Source organism: Fundulus heteroclitus, chromosome 1, assembly GCF_011125445.2.
Source record: "Fundulus heteroclitus isolate FHET01 chromosome 1, MU-UCD_Fhet_4.1, whole genome shotgun sequence".
NCBI lineage: Eukaryota > Metazoa > Chordata > Actinopteri > Cyprinodontiformes > Fundulidae > Fundulus > Fundulus heteroclitus.
In genome coordinates, this window is record NC_046361.1 from 35,016,712 (window position 1) to 35,035,034 (window position 18,323).

Consider the following 18,323-nt stretch of genomic DNA (forward strand, 5'->3'; position numbering starts at 1 on the left):
ATTCATGTTTTGACAAAGTCAGAGCATTGACAGATTTTTACATAAAATAATTAATTATTATAGGATTGCTTTTTGCATTAACTTATATTATTTTTGTCTGAAATTTCATGTTTTAAAACATATCTTTGAGGGGATAAAAATATATGTTTCACAACACTCTATATGCGCAATATGGAGGTGGGTGCACATCTCTCCACCTTGGACTATAAAGGCAAATGTACCAATCACAATGTTTAAGGTTGATTTTATTAAGGTGAAAATTATGGATTGTTTGTTGCAACTGTTTGGTGAGATCCTTTTAGTTAAGCAATGTGCATAACACCATTTTATGTATGTCTATGACTCTGTTTCCTGTTGGAGAGGAACCAGTTACAATATATATGGACAGCATTGTTCAGCGGGACACACGGAGGGTGTAATTCTTGGTAATTCTCTCTTCATTCAGGTGAGACGCCAGCAGGCTGGTATGTTTGGAGCATAGTGACAGAGTTTAATGCACGAATGGTGCATATAAATAGCCTGTGCTTGGTAGATTTTATCCAGTGAAGACGCAGGAAAACCTACAATACTTAGATGGTGGCGCAGCATGTTTGGATTCACAAAGAGACTCTGTATTTTTTACATTGAATTTATGACAGGGGTTACCAACATACTAGATTCAAAACAGCAAAGAAATGCGAGTATTTACCAAGATCTAGAGGCATCCATGAAGGAAAGCGTGGTTCCACAAGCCGTGGGAAATTTTACATTCAAAATGGAAAACTGTGACACAGAAATACCTGGCAGAGAGGAGAAAGCTCGGCAAAAGTGGCGGCGGTGGAAAAGATAAAACTTGTTTCAAATACTTCTCCCTCATAGACGAGATACTCGCGTGATTTTAATTGCATTTCTTATTTAATGGAAAAACTGCAATTGCGAAAATGTGTTTCATTGAAATTATCAGAATATCAGCAATGTTTTGCGCATATTTGTAATGGAAACGCAACAACTGAGACAAATTACGAATACCTCCAAAAAGATTTTTTAAGAGGTATAGATGTTTTAGTTTGGGTCCAATGTATAACCATTTTAAAATACAAAGATGTTTATCTTCTAAAAACCCACCTATGAATAATTCTGACACACAATGGCTGGTTAATGACAATGGATATATCATGTTGTGTCAATGAATATTAGACAACTCAACAAAGAACCCATTTTAAATGATATTGTGAGGCACTCAATTAAAAGCAGCCTGTCAGACACTATTTGTTCCCTTTTTTGTACGTTTTGTTGCTTTTTTCATTTCAAAAGAGACAGAAAGTGGGATTTGAATGCAAACGCACTGTTTCCTAAAAGGTTGATAGCTGAAAACCTCCCACACATTAGATGATCAATAGAAGCATGATCTCAGGTCTCAGGTATGTGCAGTGTTTGAACCTTTTTTCATTAAAAAATGACTCAGCTCTGCCTTAGATAACTTTTTTTGTTTAACCCTGAGACCTCTTTCCAATTGAAAAATATTGGTTCTTGCTGCAAAGAATAAAGAAATTAGTGGTGGGACAAAGTACACAGAAGGGTACATCATCAAGGAAAATCATTCTTACATCTGTTGTTTCATTTAATTGAACACCAGAAAAGCAAGCCCTCTTACGTCTGCTTGGAATCTGCTGCAGGTTAAATTTTTATTTTCCATTAAATATAAATGAGGTTGCTCATTTGTTCAGTGAAACACAGTTTTTAGCCTCCAAAGTAAAAAGGTTTTATGGGACTTGTAATGACCATACAGTTGGTGCAGCAAGCTCCAGTCACTCTTAACAAAGTTACAAAAATATGCCTATCAACAGTGCCGTTGTCATTTCTTGCTTCGATCTTCCCTGGAACAATACAATACTTTTGGCAATCATGCGTTTAGAGATATTAGCCTATAAGACTGCACATTAATCTGTGTGATGAAGTGTGGAGGCCCCACGTCTGATTCTACACCATCAACCCGACGAGCGTGAAAACCCTGTCGAAGGCAGAGGCCTGAAGCTCTCACCATGACGGACAGCTCTACGGCCATTATGACAAAGCAGTTACATGAACCGACTCGGCCAGGGAAACTTGGAGAGGCGCACCGGCTACTTTCAGAAGGGCTTGACGTGCAAAGCGAGGGTGTCAGGGAAGAAAAAAAATACAAAAGGCAGAATAATAAATGTTCCCTCTTTTTTTACACCGTGTCTGCACCAAAGTCAGTTCACCCGGATTGTCTACGGTGCTTCTATGCTGAACATTGAAACGAGTACGGCATTATTAGAAGTTAGTCCTTGGATCTGGGAGCGTCGTTGCCTGTGGGGAGCTTCCTCCAGTTAATAGTTGGTAAAAAAAACATTGGGATTTGCTAATATTGTGATCAGCGCTCCTGATTACTATTAATGCCAGTTAAAGCCGAGCTCTAAGTAGAGCCATTGCTTCTCCACTTCGAAAGGAATGAGTTAAATTGGCTCGGGCACAAAGCCTGTCGTAGTAGGCAATAAATAAGGTAATTCAAATAATAAAGAGTTAATAAAGAATGATTATTTGTCAAATTGTGCACCACTATTTCACCAAAAAGGGCAGTACTTAAACTATTTCCTGGTGACAGGTCACCTGACACCACATTTTAACTAAAATACGCCTGTTTTTTTGTTTTTTTTTATAATTCAGAATGTTTGAGCTTTTGGAAAAGAAACAGACCCCCAGCACCATAATTCCTCCACCATGCTTATCACTGTACACCTGGTGCTTTACCACACACTCGTTCTTTGTTTTAAGCCAGACCAACCTGGAGGGAATAAGGCTGAGAAGCTCAATCTCACGTCTTCTCGCCAAAGCACAGGGTTCCAGTAAAAAGGTCAAGGAGGGTTTTCCAAACTTTTGCAAATGCACAGCAAAGACAATTTTTTCCGCACATCACTTCCAAACATTTGGCATGTAGAGAGTGTGTGATCGTTATGAAGGAGACTTGCTGACCATGAAATGCCGCTCTTTGCTACAGTCCTGTAACCAGGAGAGTCATGGGTTACTGATACGACATTACGTTACATACGTTAGATTCAAAAAATTATGAAGGCGTTGTTAGACCTGGATCTTTCATTTCTCACCATCCTCTTGACTGTGTGTGGCTGTCAGATAAACTTGGGACTTTTACCGTTTTGCTTCTCATAACGTAAGTTTTTTTTAAAACTTTTTAATTGTTTTCACTGTAAATATAAGTAGATTAAGGAAAGTTGTTATGAATCTGGCCTGTTTTCTGTCACTCCCCTGCTTTAGGTCAATTAGTTTATTTCCTGCACCCGTAATCCTCTGTCAGCCCCATCTAACCACCTACCCCTGTTCTTCAGCCTTTACCGGGTCCTGACCGCTTCCTGTTGCCAGATTACCTGTAACCATTGTGTAAGTGTCCAGCGTTCTTCATCGCCAGCCTTGATTAGTTTCTGACTTTGTACTCGTCTCCAGCTGCAGCCCTTCATCTTCTGCTGTTAAATCAACAATTAGTGCCGTCTGATCCGGCTTATTTTTTGCTGAGGATTTACCCGCCTTCACCAGGTTCTGTTTATTTATTAATAAGCATCCCGATCATCTCAACCGGCTCCTTTTTAGAAGCGGAGAAGCAGTGGCTCAACTTGAACTGGTATTAATACTGATCCTGGTTATTATACATTTAATAGGGGCCTTTTTAAGTTTGACACCAATTCCATTTTTTTAAAAAAACAACAACAACACATCTTTAATGTGAAATTAAATAAGATCAAGAACTGATCGATCCAGAGACAGTTTGTATCCTACAGCGATAACAAAACTTAATGCACTCAAAAACAACCAATAAACTAACATGAAGGATTGCATATAAGAATGTGCATGTGTAGGTTATTTATATTTATTAGTTATTTATCAGTTATTTGTTTTATTTCTTAATTAGCACTGACTGATAAAAAAAAATCATTTTGTTGTTCATGTGATGATGACATTGAAGATCTAATCTAATCTAATCTAATCTAATCTAATCTAAATATTTCTCTCCACCACATAACGTTACTCAAAACTAAATGTTGGTTGAAATTAGACTGCTACAGAATATTATGGATTTGTTTTTGGACATTTTGGCCATCTTTACCAGAGATGGCAATAAATGAGGCGGGTGCTGCGTTCTTAAAAACTGAGACTAACCAAAAAAAATAGCATTTAATTTCAGATCCTACGTTTACATTTCTTATTTCTGTTTACATTTTTGTTGAGTCAAATATAAAGTCTGGTCTGGTCACTAAATGTGCCTCCATGTTGTTTGATAACGAGCAATCGGGGCTCTTCATCACATTAGAATATGAATCCTCTAATAGGTTGTTGTGGATGAATCGATAGATGCCGGCTGAACATTTCTAGCTACTCTAGTATAATTTTGACGGTCAATTCTCGGGTATGTGAAAACAAACCCGTGCAGAGAGCAACAACAATCTTAATAATTGCTAAATACTTCCATCTCGCTGTTGTATTTCGTAGAGCTCCCATAGAGCACATAGGGGGGAAAAGAAACTAACAGATTATTCTCATGCTCTGTTGTCTCTCTCTCTCTCTCTCTGTGGCCTATTTGGCTTTCGCTGTTATGCTCACTTGGGGCTGAACTGCTAAATCGATAAACCAATGCTACTGCTCAATAACTCAGCAGAGCCTTTTGCCTGGTGTGATAGTCTTGGTAACAAACAGCAGGTTTCTATTTAAGGAGAGCCACTTTTAAGACCCGCTCATACCATCAAGCGAATGCCTTTGGTTGGTTCCACCTCATAATGCAGTTATGCTTTGAAGCCTTGGGTGAAAGAAATATATGAATCTCACTATAATGTGTACTGCACACCTTAAGGTTGCTGCAGACCGAGTTTCCCCTCGTCTCTTATCTGCAAACACCTCCAAACTCTCCGCACATTTATACGCTTAGGATTTATACATTTGTTTTTCGGGAAAAGTTAGACAGGAAATAATTGTTAGGAGGGGCAGTGGTTCGCGTCATGCGTGCCCTGCAACAAAAACGCATTTATTACAAACAAAACGGAAAAGGAAGCAGCAGAACCATCAACGGTTCTTGCTGTCGAACTTTTTGTTTCCAATGAGCATCGTCACATTTGGTCAGATTCTTTTCTGCTGTACTGCAAACTATTTTTTTCCGTTTCTCATCTTTTTGCAACGACTCAAACAACAAATTAGCTTTTGTTCTACTAAGTCGACACTTAGTTTGGTCATAAGCTTTCCATTTCCTCGCTCGACGCCTCATCTCACTAATTCTGAAACTGATTGCTTTTTTTTTGTGTGTGTGTAATAAATCTTTGCGCCAGGAAGATGGTTTACAGCAGAATCCAGAAAAACGGAGTCTTTTCCCATCAGGCGCGGCGGGACGTTCTGCAGCAGAGCCCATCTGGTTAGACTTAATGAGAACGCTGGTACTGAACAGACCCATTAGCTACACTCCAGCCCTCCCCGTGGCTCTTTCAGGGATTTTGAAGTCTCCCAACAAAGAGCTGGAACAGTGAGTCCAGGATTCCCCAATATGACTTTGTCTGGTTTCAAAGGCAGAGTTCCCCCCTCACTAAACTAAAACTGCAGACATCTTTTGCATAAACCTTTGGGATAACTTTTCATAAGATGTTACCACCATGTTGTGCAGCCTACCTGTAAATCTTTACCCTGATTCTGTGGATCTTGGGGTTGAAGTCAACTTTGCTGGGACAATGCTGACTGCATATCAGGACCATCGGCCCAAGAAATAAGTGTTTTCCTGTACTTGGGGCATTTAAAACCAAGTTTCTGCTGGCCAGTAAGCGTTCTGTTGCACAGATCAAGTCTTCCAGTGTAATGTTCAAATTGAAATTTGACCACATTGGGGAGTTTTTGATCATGAATATACTGTTTAAGGTCATGGCACAGCATCTCAATCAGATTCAGACTATGACAAGGCCGCCTCAAAAACCTTTGCAACAGAATCCAGCCCAAGAAACTGAGGTTTCTAAACCCTGCCTGAACTGAGTGGAAGAAGAGCGTGCAGCAGTAAGGTGGAAGACTAATCTGTGACCTTGTGCTGAAACAGGACAAGCATGTCTAAAATACTGATCTTTCCAACACTTTCATTATTGATAACTCTGAAACATTTTTTTTTTTTTTGCTGGAGACGACCTCAAGAAGAGCACTGACTTTTGAAAGGCTGCACATGTTTAAAACAGAGAGAGCCGGCTTTCAGGAACCATTTTTTTTATCATTTATTCATGGGTGTGATTTCAATGCGCTTCCACGTATGTCCAACCGGGGAGCAGATGGCATTATTTGAATTTAGCACCTTAAGGGAAGTCCTTATCGCCTCGTGCTCTTCGGATACAAAACGAGGAGGAGGCTTTCCCGAGAAAGGAGAGAGATAAATGCGTTTCCGTTTATAATGCTCTTCACAGATGTTCCTACAGAGATGGTGATTTGTATTCGAGGCACTGCTGAAGTTTTGTCTTTAGAGCATTCGATTTAATGAAAAATGAATCCCACATGGACTGTCATGACTGTCCTTTTCGTCTTGAAGTGCTTCTGTGAATTCAAGTCACTGCTGCGCTGTCTATTTGCTTTTGACCCGAGGTAAAAAAAAAAAAGAAGACCCCGTGCAACAGATCACGTTATCCCTCCTCACTTTAAGGCACAGTATCAATAAAAAGTACTTTTACCCTTACTCATGTCTTCTGCCTTTCTCACATTTTTATCACACTTAAAGATTTTAAAGTGGTTTAAACACATTTCGACAAAGGTCACCTAAGTGGATGCAAAATACAGAATGTCAAGCCGAACAGCAAGAAGTGGACTAAATATCTCACAAAGCATCACATCTTGTCCCGATCTAACTTCAGATTCGGATCAGAAACAATGTAATTGCAACATATCCATCTGGAATGGCTTGCAAAGCGATTTCAAAGACTTGGGTCATCCAGCAAAAGAACAGTGAGAGCCATTATGCGCAAACGGGGAAAACATGGAACACGGTTGGACCTTCCCAGAACTTACCAGCAAAATTACTCCAAGATGCATCAACTCACACAGGAGAAACACACAAAAGCCCAGAACAAGATCTTATGCAGTAGGTCAATGATCCAATTCACATGAAAGGCACACTCGCTCAACGTTTTGGAGTGGCCTATTTAAAGTCTGAAGGTAAATCCAATTGTGACGTAGTGGCATGAGCTTATGTAGGCCAGTCTTGCTTGAAAACCCTCCATTGTGGGTGATGAATTCAAGCAGTCCTGCAAATATGAGTGAGCGATGAGTGAACTGAAATTCATCAATGGTGATGCAGAAACCTTATTTTTTTATTTATGTGGAAAACTCTTGATCCGAGTTGCACAACTGTTTATTAGATTTAGGGGGCAAATACTTATTCACAGGTTAGTTTAGCATTGCTTGATTGTTATTTCATCTTTTATCTTTTTGTTCTCTGTCTTTTGTCTCTTCATAGAAGGTACACCTGGTCTGGCGTTCTGTTAGCTGTGACATCATCCAGGGAAGACAGATCATCTGCTATTACCGTATAACATAGAAAGTACTCCTGGATCAATGTGAGCTTCTGTGCTTTCTGTGTCTCTGCTCTGTCTTCTCTAAGCCCCAGTGGGTCGAGGCAGATGAGCGTTCACACTGAGCCTGGTTCTGGTTCTGCTGGAGGTTTTCCTCCCTGTTAAAGGGGAGTTTTCCTCTCCACTGTCGCTTCTTGCTTCCTCAGTATGAGGGATTGCTGCAAAGCCATCAACAATGCAGACGACTGTCCACTGGCTCTACGCTCTTTCAGGAGGAGTGAATGCTGCTTGGAGATACTTAATGCAATCAACTGGGTTCCCTTAGAGAGGACATTATTGACCAATCTGTATAATTTAATTTAATTAGACTTTGGAAAGTGCCTTGAGATGACATGTTTCATGAATCGGCTCCATATAAATGGAATAGAATTGAATTGAATAGATAGATTATTTTGCTCTTGATAAATGAAATAATTTGAAAATTGGATTTTGTATTCACTCTGATTCTATTTTTTTTTTTTAGAGATTAAAATATATTTGATGGATCTCATTTTAGCTAAGCAAACAGGCAAAAACAGAGGACCTCGGTCAGGGTTCACTTACTTTTTCACAGCACTGTGTACAGAGGTGATTAAATGTTGGTTAAAAAAAAAAACTGAACGCACCAACAAAAAAAGTGCTGGAATGTGATTTTATATTCCAGTGGTTGCAGCAATATAAGCACGCGGCTTTGAGGACTGGCGTTTGGTCTTTTCACGGCAGCTGAGACAGACATTTTTCCATGTGTTATCTCTCACAACAGGAACGGGCTGTCTCCAGCGTTCCTTTGTGGTCCACAGTGAAACGTTGTATCAATAAAATGCCAAGACAGTAGAAAGTGGGTATGAATTATTGAAAGCCACCGCGGTTCAAGCTAATCTCCGCTGCGCAGTTAATTTAATGTTCTTGTTTTTTTGTTTTTTTGTTTTTTTTTTTTCTCTTTTGGATTCAACCTGCAATGCACCATCCACCCCTGGAAATATCACAAACACAGAGGAGCCGATCAGTGGGAAGCAAATGAATGATCCGCCGATGCTAATGTCCTGCGCCCGGCCGAGGTCTTGCTCAATAAACCTGGAAATGAGACGAGCTTGTGAGAAGCGGCGTGATCAAAAGTGAGCCTCGTCATTTCAAGCCCACACACCTGAAGCGGCAGCGTCTGATAATGAGAAGGAGGTCTGCGAAGAGGCTGAGAGCATTTTAGGGGGGGGGGGTGGAGATGTGTGCATTCGGCCATTAGGAGCTACACAAGGCTTAAGGGATATGCTTTGTAACCTTTATCGGGGCTCTGGAGTGAATATCAATAAGTGAGACAGGCGCCTGATCTGTGGGAAATCTTCTCTCAGCAGAGTGTGAGACACTGATCCAAGCTTTTATCTTCCGCCTTAAGACTCCGGGTGTTGCCTTTAACAGCAGGCGGGTCCAGCGCTGGGCCTTGATGGGGATACAATCAACCCGGTCTGGATTCGACACAGTGGTCATTAAAGAGTGTCTTAATATCCTTGCCACATCAACATGAGGGAATTGAAGTCCCTGGGCTTTCTAATTATTTGTTTTCAGCTCATCATAATCGGTTTGAAACTACTGAGGGGGTTCGTCAGCCAGCAGCGGGGGGTGTTCTCAGGGAAAATATAGCAAGGTGAAATGACACCACTGAGCTGCTGGGAACGAGAAGATAGCTGCAGATTAATATGCTCATCAGCATAGTTACGAAAACAAAATGTTTTTTTTTTCCATCCCGAGGTCATAAAGCAAACAGAGAAAATTAGAAAGATTTCTGCTGTCAGGACTTCCTGGGAGTGCAAATAATAAAGCAGCAGGTGAAGTCAAAACTGTCCTGGAAGAGTTCAACAGAATCAGGCGTGAAGGTTTTCAGTAAATTACCTTTTGATTTAAAAAAGCACAGAGCCGATGCAATACCTTTAAAAAAAGAAAGCATCTCCTTGGTGCTTTTTTTTCCTTATCTAGAAAAAAATGGCACGTACAAAAGACGTCATTTGGAGTTGAATGCGCGTAAATTTGTTAGAACTGGAAAAAAAAGTTTTTATGAATATACACGATTCTGTGTTATATTGTATAAGAACGCAAAAGTATAAATGGCATGCTTGCAATTTCTCTTATAAATAATTCAATCCAGCCACAAAACTGAAACGGACTGATGTGAAAGGAACAATGTGCAAAGAGTTGCATAAACCCTCTGGAAGAGGAGAGAGGAAGGATGTTGGAGACAAACCCTTTAAATATATCGTCTCTACCAACCACAACTTTAGTACATCACCGCTGAAACAGAACAGCATGTCCCTTAAGATTCTTCACATGTTATATTAAATCTTCTTGTAATCATGTATTCAACGTGATTACAAGAAGCCAACAATAAAAATTAACATTTTGGAACAATGATCTTCTGTTCACTGACAATAAATCAGACAAATGTTTATTTTCTCTTTTAGGTCGGTTAGAATTCCCCAAATATTAAGCAATAATTTATTTATTTTTATCTATTTATTTATTTATTTTTGATGGGAGGGGCCAGGATTTTGTTGAATTTTATTCAAATTTTGTTGAAGTTAACATATACAACGATTACTATACTTATGTAAAGTCAATATGACTATGGTGTGGTATCGTAAGCTTGTGTTGCATTCTCCTCTTGTCTGTTTTTTTTTCTGTTTTCCACTAGATGGCGTCAGGGAGTATGCCAGGTGGTTCTGTTGGCAGCAGGTGTGTTTTCACACTAGAGTTTCATGTTTTGCTCTCTTTTTAAACCTGGCTCAGTGTGTTCTTGCTCTGTGCTTCGAGGTAACCTCTGTTTACTGGACTCCGTTCCAACCAATTCAGTCACCTGCCACTGCCCTGACGTGAGACCCGGATTCTCCAAACCACGGCTGGCGGTTCCAGGCTCATCGCTCCCCTTTCCTCCAGACCCTGTCGATCCTGTTCCTGTTTCTCCTTCTCCCCCCATCCGATCCAATACTTCAACTCACCTGTTTCTGTCCCCAGAGCTCCCCTTTGCCCGACACCAATTCACTGGTCCCGGATCTACAACTTCCGTTCCCCGTCCATACTCAAATTATCCTCTGTAAATAAAGACTCTAAACTGTTCCTGGTCTCCTGAGAGCGTCTCTGCATGTGGGTCAGAAATGTACCTAAGGAAATCATGACAGCTTCAGGTTAATTCACCACTTCTGTGTTAAACGGACGCATCTCCAGCAACCTGCTTCCCTGTGTGGCATTTTGAATAAACGAAGGAAAGACAGTCAAGATATCAGGAAGAACATTGTTGACCTACACAGGTCTGGTTCTTTCTTGGGTGTAATTTCCAGATACCTACAGGTGCCAAGTTAATCTCCTCAATCAAATAAATCTGTAAGGGGCACAGGAATGGGCCAACATCACACAGTTCAGGTAGGAGATGTGTTCTGTGTCTCTGAGACAAACTTGCTGTGGTCCTGATTGTGCATGTCAACCCCACAGCAATAGTGATGAAGGTGATAGTGTCACTGTCCACCCTGAGAAGAGTCTTGTAACGACACAGGCGTAAAAAGATATACCCCCATTAGTCCAAAAGATGTTAAAGGCCTGGTTGCAGTTTGCAAATGCACTCATGGAGAAAGAGATTACTCCCTGGAAACCTGCCTGATGGTCTTAGGAAATAAAAAATGGACATGTTTGTCATCGTGACCATTGTTACATTTGGTGGAAAAATTGGGAAGCTTGTAAGCCTGAGACTATGATCTGAAGTTGGAAATACTGGGGGGGGGGGGGTGTAGCATCCTGTTGTCTGGGTGTTTTCCTGCAGGAGGGACTGGTGCGCTTTACAAAATGTAATTAAAGCATCATCTCAAGACATCAAGCAGGAAGTTCAGGCTTGGTATCAAGTTAATCATCCCAATGGGCAAATGACCCAGACATCACCCAGATATTAGCTACGTAGCTTAAGGACATCAAAGTCCATGTTTGGGGAGGGACCATCACAAACCTGCCTATTCTCGTAAGTCCAGGTTTCTTCTCTCGCAAGCTGGACATAACATTAAGCCCCTGGTTCTGATATAGTGTTCCGCAAATAACATGTTTGAGTTTGAAAATCTGTATTAGGTGTGGACTCTAAAGTTTAACAGTTTTGCCAGTGTTTTCTTGCTTTTTAAATAATGTCATGAGAAAAACAACAATGCCAGGCAAACAAATAAATCTGGAATAGATTGGTGAAAGAGGAAATAGAGGTGTTACAATGGCCCAAAGTCTAGTCTATCACATTAGTGAAATGCTGCCGTGAAGCTTTAACAGGGCAGTAGTAAAATAAAGGCTTAATGTGTGGGAGTTGAGTGGGTCAAAATGACTCCCAAATAATTTGTAAAAGTGATGCAAGGTCATTATTTTGAGTTAATGTGGCTGAAAAAGGTTCGACTATCAGCAGTTGTATTTGGTTTTCAACTCACTGATTCTGCACTTTGCTTTAGTTTTTAATTAAATAAAAAAATCTCTGTTCTACGTCATGCGTTGTTCATTTCTGCTCATAATAATATAATTACAAAATCTGAAAATATCAGAAAATTTCAGTTACATCCTGTTATGTAAACTGTTACAAGTAAAAGACATTGCCGTTTACTTTTCTGCTAAATATTTTTGAACAAATCAATGCAGAAGATCTGATAAGTTAATTAAATATCATAAACTTTGTGGTAGAAATGCACATCCCCAAGGTTTGTTGTTGTGTCTAGTTAAAGATGATGAGTTTGCAATGGGCTGTCTAAGACAAAAAGAAAATGTATAATATGTTTTGACTCTATCTTTGCATTGACTTGTGGCATCTTAATTAGGGAAACTGTTTGATGTTGTAAGATAAAACCAACAGACTGTTGCAAGCAAAGACAAAGGTGTGTTCTCCACAGACTGTGTAGGGAGCTATGAAGACTTTGATGCTTAGAAAAATAACTGAAGTAGCTTTGGCTTTCAACTTGCTTAAATTATACATCGGTTTCTTCAGTGAATACATAAACAGAACTTTCTTGTGACCTTTTCCTTCTTTTCCTATAAAAAATTGTGAAAAAAATGCTGGGCACTTGTTTTTTTGTTTTCTTTTTACAATTACTAAAACTTAATTATCGTCACCATCACACCTGTTCAATTGCTTTTTATGCTGAATCAGCCAATCACATGGCAGAAACTCAAAGCATTTAGGCATCTAAAGGTGGTGAAGATAACTTGCTTAAGTTCAAACTGATGATCAGAATGAGGACAAAGGGGGATTTATAGTGCCTTGCAAAAGTATTCAACCCCTTGGCAATTTCCATGTTTTGTTGCCTCACAACCTGGAATTAAAATGGACTGTCTGAGAGTTTGAAGCATTGAATTTACAGTCTTCCACATTGAAGCTGTTATTATAATATATATTTTTTTATTTCTTTGCCTTTGAAGATGATGGATTTGATGTTGCTCCAGGGTAACATCTGATATCTGGATTTTCTTTATACCCCACTCTTTTTATACCCCCACCTAACTCTACTTGTTATTAAACTAAGCGCTTTTATTTATATTTACCACAACAAGTCCACGTGACCAGAAGTACAATGTTGTGCATGCTACGGAGCCAAGTGAGTAAGCAACGTCCAGCGGAAAAGATGTAAAGTAACCCTGACCCTGTTGATGGAGTTGATCTTTGACCACAGCAGGCTGTCACTTTACTGCGAGGCGTTGCAGGACGGTCTACTGGCTCTTAGTAGCTGTGGCAATGGAGGCCATCTTGTTTTCTGATAGTTCTGCAGGGGCGGCCGGCATATGTCACAACAATGCTTATGTCTGCTGATTGCGCCTGGTCCAACATTCTTTTCAAGCCCCAAAAGGACTAAACACTATCAGGACAAATGCTTGGTATAAATTGTTTTATTTGAAGATGAATAAATGGGTTTTTGTGTCTTCTTTTTATTATCAAAATACGTGACTAGGCCACTACCAGACAAGAGTTTACGCTACTCCAATAGTCTCCATGATCACCAGATTACAATTCGATCGAGAACTTTTGGGATGGGATGGAAGAGGAGATTCATCTCATGAATCTGCAGCCGACGGTTCGGTCAAAGTTCTCTGACCTTCTGATACCTTGTTGGAGCGACGTCACTGAGAATTAAGGCGGACTAAATGGCGTCAGGTGCACCTAAGACTGTGGCTTTATTCCCAAAGTATCATTTTGGAAGTGCATTTCTTAGGCCAATGAGCAATCAGAGCTTTTATTACCAAGATTATATGGATAGCATTTGCAATACTGTGTTTTGATGCATATTTTATGAGCTGAAGCACAGCATAAACTGCAGTTTAAAGGAATCCTACGGGACTTGAACGTACCGCACTCTGCAAGCTCAATATTATAAGATCTTGACCATAACTCAAACCTTTTATGATGTAAGATTGAAGTCATAAAATTCTATCAGACATGTCAGTCTGATGACAGATAGAAATCGAGTGCTGATGTTTTGTAAGAGAGGTAGGAGGATGCTGTCGAGTTGGTCTTAGGTGAGGTAGGGCGAGTACAGCCTACCAGTAAACCGGTTGCACTGAATGACCACCAAACGCTTATTCAAGGTTTTCTTATGATTATTCCATGATAATAAATTTGCTCTACAACAGCCAAAACTGTTCGCTTTTCTTACACTAACCAATGTTTTATTCCGATGTAGTGGTTTCACAGACATAGTTTGAACTAGTGTATACATAAGTAAAGTAGTACGCTGGTCTTAACCAAATTTCAAAATGCAGACTAGATGAAAAAAAGAGAAAGATTTGTCTTGAATATAGAACTTTTGTTTGAAAATGTTAAGTTTTCCCTGTTCCTTCCCAATCTGCCATTTTATATGGATACCACACACTACTGACAGTAGTGTGACAGAGTAGTTTGCAAAAACAGAGAAATTTCATCTCTTACTCAAGGTGACATGAAAAAGAACAAACTTATTTCTAGCCAAGACGTTTAATAATTCATAACTCAAGTACAAAGCTTTTTGGTGTCTCCTGCTGTATCAGATATATGTAACAGTTGTCAGGCACCACCGAAAATAAAAAGGTTTTGCCCATGTGATGTGTCAAATGTGTTTAAGTGTTTACTGGAAGAACTCCTACACCAGTAGAAGGCTGTGTAGGTCTATACTGATGTTCAGGTCTTCTCACATTCCACCAGTCATGGTGTTAGCCCTCAGGTTGGCTCATCAGCTGCACCTTACTCCAGCTCTGCATTGAATTCACAAAGCAAATATCACCAAAGATATGGGGCACAGCTTTAACAAGTTCAGCCTCTGTGAGAAATGCTTTTGCATTAGCTTGCAATTGTCCTCCCTTTGCTATCTAAATACTAGTCTCTTCTACTCTCCAGTGCTGTGGAAAATAGAGAAGAGGGGGTACAAAAGGTTTGCTGACAAAAAAGCTCTAGATTTTAAATGTATATAGGCACGTTATATCCTTTAAAAAAAGACAAAAAACCGTTTGATCATGATAAGATTATATACACAAAGCCTCCATCCTGATAATGTTTTGATGGTTCTTTTTGTGGATAAATATAGCCCCAGCTCAAGGCGCAATGAGCAGACACAAACAGATGTGGCGCCATCTAGTGACAGTATCGCAGAACTATCATAATTCCAGTTTGCTTAATTAATATATCAAAATTAACGAGCCTGGCCCTCTAAAATGCCACGCAGTAAACCGGCAGCTCAACGTGAGCGAAGACCAACCATTATTAACCAAATAAACCGATTTACTAACGTCAGTCAACTTTGTGGTCACATCTGAGCAATCGGCAGGTTAAGTGTCCGCTTCAGTGAACACCAACGTTCATAATGTATTCCCAGTGACATTCAAGTCTTTTCCCTCTTGGAATCATTTTTTTTTTTTTTTTTACGTTTCTTTTTTCACGACATCTTGGAACATTCCTCATTATTTCGCCTGTTAATGCTAATCGCCGTTAGCCGCTTCCTTGTTTCAACACCTGCTGCGCATGTGCAGTACGTACTTCCGTTAAAATTGTAAATAAACATGAAAGGCTTTATTTACTAACAAAGTGAGCAAAAGCAAAGCATAAAATACCAAAACAACAACTAATACGCCAGCAGGACGTAAAGATCTTTCATAAAAACGTTGTATGCAACCAGAGTGAGCAACTGATGTGTACTGCTCAAAAAATAAAGGGAACACTTGGATTTACATTGTGTTGTTTAAGGGTTCTCTTTAATTTTTTTTGAGCAGCATATAAATTAAAAAAAGTTAAATAACGTGGCTATGCACCTTTAAGAGAAAAGTCAGATTCAGAAAGGCTTTCCTAAATAAATAACCCGAGTCCCCTTGCGTGAGGAGAACAGGTTTTATTTACTGAGTACCGTTGTTTTATTTATAGTTTTTAACCTTTTCACATGGAGCACTACATTCTTTCTCCTGTGTCCAAATACCACAACCTTTTAAAAAACCGTAGTTATAGTTTTCAGCTAGGATGTAACAAACAGCACTCATTTTAGAGAATCAGTTGTTTTTTTCCTCCCTGCTGTAAGTTACATAAATATGTATAGCTATGGGTGTATTTTTTCTATAAATGCATGCATAATGCCTCATTTAAAAGTGGGCAAAGTATGTCACTTTAGAGAGATGCTAAATATTATTCAAAACACAGTTTAAGGAGAAAGTATCACGTTGCCAGGCCTTTGTAAATTTGACAAACATAAACTCTGGATTGCAAATGTTTTGAAAGTGCTGAAACCACGCAGTCCTATAGTGGATGTACCTGAGGGTCTGTCAGTGACTAATATGTTAAGTTTGCAATTACAATAAAGCTTTCAACCCCGCCGCTGGGGGTCACAATCTTTTTAATCTGCAATTAAATATTTCATGTCAGCGGCGGTCTCGCCATACTATCCCCTGTTTGCTCTCTGTGGGATTTCCGTATTGTTGCGCAGAAAATACATGCAAGATGACATCTTCTACAACCCCCAACCTAGGCATCCTCCAACATTATGAGAAGCAGCTTGTCTTTAGCTTCCATGTGGCAGAAGGAATTTACATCAGTAGCTACATAACATGCAATGGCATTCAGTGTCCCCACAGCTCAGTGGTGGATGCCACTGGCTCTGTGATGTACGTTCAATGCCTCCGCTGAGGATGATGTGAGGTGACAGTGGATTTGGTCAGGATTGGTGTGACATGCACTCTCTGAACAGGAAAGCATTCTTGAAGAAGCAGCCAGAAATAATATTTCCACTGTGGCATGCACCTGGGGATAAGGCTTAAAACTTTTTTTTTTTTTTTTTTTTTTTTAGATAAACACAACACAGATCAGTGCTATAGGGGGCAATACATTCTGGTTTGAGACATTAAAAGGGAAAGATTAGCAACCAATTGAATATTAGATCTATAATTCATATATGCACACCATCATATATCAGTTATAATTGTATTTTCTGACAGGCTCCTCCAAGCAGCTGTTCTGCAGCAGTTATTTTTATGAGATCAGATAGAAATCAATCACTATTAACGTGGCGCATAAGTGTTAAACGCGTAAATCCTGCAATCTGCAGATCTTAAGTTGATGAAAGCTCAGGGAGGCATACTTTTCCTAAGCATATAATACAATAATGCTTTCATCATCTTTTGATCATATCTTTTTGCTTTTTATCTGCGTTGTAAAAGGAAATTAAATCAACTTTCTTCAGCTAGAAGAAAGTCCTGAACAGTTAAACCAATTTTGGCTGAATTAGACAAGGAGCCAGAGTTTACAGTGAAGTAGCTGCATTCAAAATTTACCCCGACAAAAACACGTGCTTCAGCCAAAGACACACAAACGTTGAACACGTGTGTGTGAATCAGCTCATGAATAAGTTAGAAACCACTTCAGGATCTAGTGGTTTAAACACAGAAACTCTCATGTTCATTTGTTAACCACTGAGGCATACAACAGGTATCCAGTTACCTTTCCTTTTTTTTTTCAGTGCTCTGGAAAACATCAGCTGGCATCGACTCGGCTCAGGATGATCCATTAACCGTACACATGCTTTCTCTCAGGAATAAATTGGGGAGTCAATATGAATTTGTGTGCACACCTATATTCCTTTCTGTTCCAATGGGAGGGTCACAAAACTTATTAAAGGAGTAGTTATTGCTTTGAGCATTCAGCCGAAACTGACCGAACAACCATCTGTGACCCAGCACAAAAAAAGAAAATCACAGCCAAACCACGAGCCCTCGAGGAACCGTTTTACATTTTACACAACATACAGTACAAGTATAAGTTTGGCTTCTTACCCGCGTCTTTGTGATCAGAGCCCTGGCTGGTCAATACGAACAGGAAATCCTGACAGGTCTCCTGATCCAACAGGGTGCTGTTGTGCAGGCAGAGGTCAACAATTAGGGTCACAGCTTTCTGACAGACCATGTCATACTCCTCCTGGTCAGAACTCATGCTCCCAGCTGCATCCTCAGACGTGTGTGCTCATCCAAGGGGACTAGCGCACACACCCCCACACAAGACATCCAAACACAAACGCACACACGCTGCAGCCCGGCATCAAGATAAATGCAACTTGTCTCCATCCACGACTGATTCTTCTCCTTCATCTACTCTCTCTCTCTCTCTCTCTCTCTATCGTCACACAGATACACTCAAGTGTGCTCGTGCATGTGTGGGTGTTTGTGTGCCTCTGCACCGGCGCCTGTGTGTTTGTGCGCCGCACTGTTTGCAGACAACGAATCACATTTGTCCCCAGGTTATGCAAGGGTACAATTGTT

The 18,323-nt window shown here is 40.0% G+C and overlaps 1 protein-coding gene across 1 annotated transcript in view; it reads right to left on the reverse strand.

The window, feature by feature from the left end:
• Nucleotides 1-18,136, reverse strand: part of syt6a (synaptotagmin VIa) — a gene marked incomplete in the record, with an annotated part of 140,035 nt that extends 121,899 nt beyond the window's left edge. Inside the window, 1 exon segment of the mRNA XM_036141708.1 lies at nucleotides 17,841-18,136. Coding sequence (XP_035997601.1) covers nucleotides 17,841-17,997 — 157 coding nt within the window.
• Between the last annotated feature and the right edge of the window lie 187 nt (nucleotides 18,137-18,323).